Below are 5,517 nucleotides of genomic sequence, written 5' to 3'. Positions count from 1 at the left end.
AAATAGAACTGAGGCACCAGTAGTGATATAACAAAAAAAAGTAAGAAAAAATAACACAAAATGATGTTGAACATACACCAATAAGTGGTCGCAAGAACTCATGAAAAGCTGCCCGTACAAATCCATTCCAAATATTTCAGCACCTCTAAGTGATGTTCCCTTTGCAACTGTTGGCCCAATCATGTTAATCTTGCATTCTGGACAATACCACGGTCCTTCTGGTATATGCATTTTCATAACACCAATACACCTGGAGTGATAAGCAGAGGGGCACCCATCACAACAAATCAAGGTCCCATCCATACCACAAAGACGACATTCATCTCCATTTCTATCATCACCATCACCAATGTTTCCTGCATTTCTGGAATTGGAATTATTAGGGTTAACATGTTGGTTCACAAAATTTGATGCCAAAACTATCTTCATGGCTCCTTTATCCTCACAAGCAGTATTGGCATGTCTTGGTAGGACTTTTCCAGGCCCATTTTCTGCAGCAACGATATCTTCTGCGTCATAATCCACCCCAACCTCTGATTCTTCCCGCATGTTCATTTCAGCTTTTAGCTCCTCTGAATCCAAAACATCATCGCATAGTTTTTGCAATATCATTAACTTCCTACTTACAGGCAATAAATAATACTCGCAAGCAAAAGCCTCATCATAAAACCCTTTCCATTCAGGTCCTTTTGTGTGTCCATTAACTAATAAATATTGAATCACAAAAACAGGCCAAGTCAATGCATCAAGCAAGCCCCAATCATTGCACCTGCAAATACAACAACTTCAATCTAATCAAAATAAAGTCTAGACAAACCATTTCTACTATCAGTGCAGTATACATGAATCTTGCCAAACCGAAAAAAAAAAAATAAATAGTAGAAAGAAATTTAAGCACCTAAGGCATTTCGATGCAAGCTCTGAGCCTTCAGATGAAACGGATTCAAGATGATGCCTCAATACCCGCAATAGGGAGACGTGAATAGAATCAATCAAGCTGTTAGCAACTCGGCAATTAAGACAACCAACAAAATCATCTAAAGTAAACGGTGCCAGGAACAACCTAGTGCTGAATGATCTCAAGAAACCATAAACAGCAAACAGGTGCGAAACACACTGCTCCGGCACACCAATAGTCCCTGACGATGGTGGCAACTGCAACAAAGGCGGCCGCGGTGGCACCGCAGGCACTGCCTCAGCATCTGAATCAGAATAATCATCACTCAACAAATCATCGCCACCTTCAGCTTGTTCCTCACCGTTTTCACCGTTAAGTTCTCCCGAAACAGGTCCATCAACCTTGGATTCATCTTTATTCATCTCATCAGAAGCCTTCACCGACTTAGCTTGAACCTTTACACTATTCTTCAACACTAATTGCTCCAATTTACCCTTCCTCTTAGTCAAATCATCATCAAAATCACTGTCATTTAGTAGAACAGCACGAACCTCACCACTATCCAAATCCTCGAAATCACCGTCCTCATAACTAACTCTATACAAGCCACACTCGTAGTACACAACTTTACCGAGGAAAACACCGATTTTCGGGAACTCCTTCAGCACGAATCGTCCAACCAACGCTATCGATCTGGTTGCCAAGGCTTGCCTCTTTGCTTCCAGAGCTTCCATTTCTTCCTCTTTTCTTCTACGCTTCCGCGGCCTCCCTCTCGATCTAACGACCGGTGGCTCCATCGCTTTTTCAAACGGAAACTAAAATTTCAGAAAAATCGGAACCCTAACACTTCGATTTCCTTCGGAAACTTCTAATTCTGATCCACCGGAGCTCTTAAAGCTAGGAATTGTTCGGATCTAAAAGAAATGAGCGCAAATCGAAGGAGGAACTTGAAACTATATCGAAGAGTCGATGGTAAATTCGAGAAAATGGAAGGGGAAAAAACGGTTAGAAACGAAAATTCGTGAGACGGAAAATGAGAGAGAGTGTGAGGTGAGTTTGAACAATTTATGGAGTGTGTGATTTTTTGGAGAGATAAGAAGAAGGTGCGAAAGAAGACGATAACCCTAGAGAACGAGAAGGAAGAGGGAAATTGGTTTCTTCTGGAGACTCAGTTACCGAGTTTTTTTTTATTATTCTAAATCAAGGTGAGTCAACTCGTCGTTATACTCGTTGCGTCCGAGTCGGCTCACCCACTCGTCCGAGTCATTGCGCCTCCTAAATTTGCCAATTTTTCTTATTCTTATCTAATTATTAATTAATGCGTATATATATATTATATGTTATCAATATAAAACAATTACACAAATACTTATCATATATTCAGATCAGTAAACAAAAAGTTATTAGTAGTCGTTTAAAATAAAACTTTTAGTTCACTAGAGTATGTATAGGATGTTTGGATTATTATTGGAGTATTTACAAAAAAAGATAAAATAAAATAAAAATGAGATATAATTATTTTCGAGAAAACTATTTCATATGTATTTTGATTACAAAATATTTTGAACATTAATAAATTCAAAATTTATATTTAATTATCAGTATTCATAAAACAAATTTTAAGCATTTGACTTTCTAATCAAATGGTAAATTCAATTCGAAAAAAAGTATTTACAAAATTAAAAGTTCTAAATTCAAGTTAGGACAAAAGAAAAAGAATACCAATTTAATAAACATTTTTGCTATCGAGTCTTTTAATGTTTCCTGGATTTTTAAATAAAATATAAAAGTAAAGTATATTTTTTGGTCAAAGTTTTAAAAATACATCTAAGTTTTATTTTGTTTCAATTTTTTCTTAGAAGTTTTTGATTTACTTTAAATATATCATCGACAGCTAAATTTTCAAAAAATTTAAGATTAATCTAACAATAATGCATGAAAATTATGATTGATTTGCTTGTGTTGAGGGTTGTTCTTATAAAATTATTATTGAATTGGTTTTAAATTTTTTTAAAAAATTAGACGTCATGGATATATTTGACGCAAATAAAAAATTTTTAGGACAAAATTAAAATAAAATAAAACTTAGGTATATTTTTAAAATTTTTGTCAAATTTTCGGGACAAAAAATATACTTTACCCAAAATATAATTATACTAAATTGGTATGATGTAAAATTCTGATTGATGATCAAAAAACAATTAAGAAGATAAATATAAAAGTATATTAAATTTATATAATTGTTTATTAGATTCTTTGTTAATAAATTTTATTTAATTATTTACAAAATGGGATATAAAGCACATATCATTTGGTTAAAGAATTCAGTGAAGTATAGATCATACCTTATAGTTATTGGACATTGTTAATATGTTACACCATTTGAAAAGGATAATTACTTCATTTTTTTAACTGTATACTTTGTTTCTAATAGATAAATTTGTCCAATTAAAATAACATTGAGAACGAATTCAATAGACTAATCACTAATTTATCTTTTGAAACTTTTAATTTTATAATAAATTTTGAATCTAGGGTAATATACATCAAACAATAATTTGTTACTCTATTGCATAAGTCTCGCCGGTGGGTTAACTAAACTGCGAGTAAGTGTAATGGATATATTCATTTATTTTCTTGGTTTGTTTACCATTTTATTTTATTCATAATGAATATACCACGAGAAAATATTGCAATTAAGCGGTAACATAATTCTTTAACAAAAACCGAACGAAATGAGTTGACACGGAACGAAGTGAGTCAAAATAGTAGCAGCATGGTGAAGTTGAACGTAACTGTGAAGTGGGAAGGTCACAGTTCTGTAGCGTGTCAAATTATTACTAAATTATGTGAATTAATTTATGGCGGGAACAATATAATTTTCGCCACTCAACTCGATCTTATTTTCGCGCGAACTCTTCAAATAATGTGAGTCGGTTCAATTTATAGAGACAAAAAAAATAATAATGATGCAACCGCAATGCACGCTTTGGTCCTTTTGAATCACTTGTTAGCTGTTGCTGCCTCAGGATGTAAATTGAGCAATGCATAATTAATTAATTATATGATCCAACATCGTTGCTTGAGTGCATTTGAGCAATTATACGATTATCACTACGAATGAAAGATTACATTCATTCATTCATATAGATAATTGAAACTAAATCTTCAATTTTGTAAATTCAACATCCACAAAACCGGTTAGAATAAAGTTGTCCTGTGCCAAACTTCCATTACTATGATATAAATGTAGCTCTAAGACAAGTAGAATAAAGTAGTATGATTAGAATTTTAATGTGTTTTCATTATTTAGGTGAAGCATAAAGTGCTATTTTTGTTTTCAACATTTGTCAAACATTTTAAAATTTATCAACGACACTTGTGAGAATAAAGGAAGGATAAGAGTAATTTTAGGAAGTAAAATTAAAATTGAGTTTTAATAGAAGAGAACTCAAAATAGGAGAGAGAAAGAAAAGGAAGGCTAAGAAAAGGAAGGCTAAGAGTTATTATAGGAAAGTTTTGTTTCTATCCATTGAAATTATAGCATATAACCACTATATAAACGTTTGTAGAATTTCAATTCAATCATCATCAACAATAACAATTACATTCACATCTTCTCTTCATATTATTATTATTTTATTTTATTTCCTTTTCTCTTTAGTAATTATATAGTGAGTGTATTATTGTGAGTAGTGTTCAATTTCATATTACTTTGTAGCTATTAGAAGTCAAAATTCCGCTGCAGACTCAACAATTGGTATCAAGAGCCAACATTATATTATTCATTATTTGAGTGGTAAAATTCAATTTTGAATATAATGGCTTCTACTAGTAGTAATGTCAAAGTAGGCAAATATGAAATCGAGAAGTTCAATGGGAAAAATGATTTTTTCTATTGGAGGATGCAGATGAAAAATCTGCTTATATCACAAAAGTTACACAAGGCACTAGCAGAAAAAGAGAAAAAGCCGGAAGGAATGGAAGATGAGGATTGGGAAGAATTAGATCTTGAGGCACGGGCTGCAATAATCTTATGCCTTGAGAAGGATGTTGCTTTTTTAGTAAATGAAAAAGCAACTGCAGCAGGCGTTTGGGCAAAGTTAGAGAGTAACTTCATGACGAAGACTCTAACTAACAGGATCTACTTAAAATCCAAATTGTATACATGCAAGATAGAAGAAGGTACCTCAATCCGAGGATATATCAATAAGTTTGATATGATTATATCAAACCTAAAGGATATAGATGTGAAGGTTGGTGAGGATCAGGCACTCATATTGTTACTTTCATTACCGAAGTCCTATGAAAATCTGGTGCAGACATTGATGCTGGTGGGTGACACTCTGACCATGGATGAGACGAGGGCATCACTTTTAGCAGATGATCTACGTAAGGTTGCTACAAGTGTAATGTCATCTTCATATGGAAGAAAGTATAATGATCAAGCACAAGGATTGTTCGCGGCTAGAGGAAGGACTAATGAAAGAGGAAAAGGTAATAAACATGGAAAGTCTAGACCAAAATCTAGACCTCATGCAGAGAGAACATGCTTTAAATGTGGGGAGCTTGGACATTTTAAAGCAAATTGTCCAAATAAGAAGATAACTTTCAAGAAA

At 33.4% G+C, this 5,517-nt stretch overlaps 1 protein-coding gene across 1 annotated transcript in view; it reads right to left on the bottom strand.

The window, feature by feature from the left end:
* The window catches only part of LOC107476440 (DDT domain-containing protein PTM), an 8,429-nt gene extending 6,381 nt beyond the window's left edge, over positions 1-2,048 (bottom strand). Inside the window, 2 exon segments of the mRNA XM_016096250.3 lie at positions 77-769; positions 899-2,048. Coding sequence (XP_015951736.3) covers positions 77-769; positions 899-1,695 — 1,490 coding nt within the window. The 5' untranslated portion in view covers positions 1,696-2,048.
* Positions 2,049-5,517: the final 3,469 nt, after the last annotated feature.

Source organism: Arachis duranensis, chromosome 3 (genome assembly GCF_000817695.3).
Source record: "Arachis duranensis cultivar V14167 chromosome 3, aradu.V14167.gnm2.J7QH, whole genome shotgun sequence".
Lineage (NCBI taxonomy): Eukaryota > Viridiplantae > Streptophyta > Magnoliopsida > Fabales > Fabaceae > Arachis > Arachis duranensis.
The sequence above is the reverse complement of the archived record's forward strand: the minus strand, read 5'-3'. Positions and strand labels throughout refer to the sequence as shown.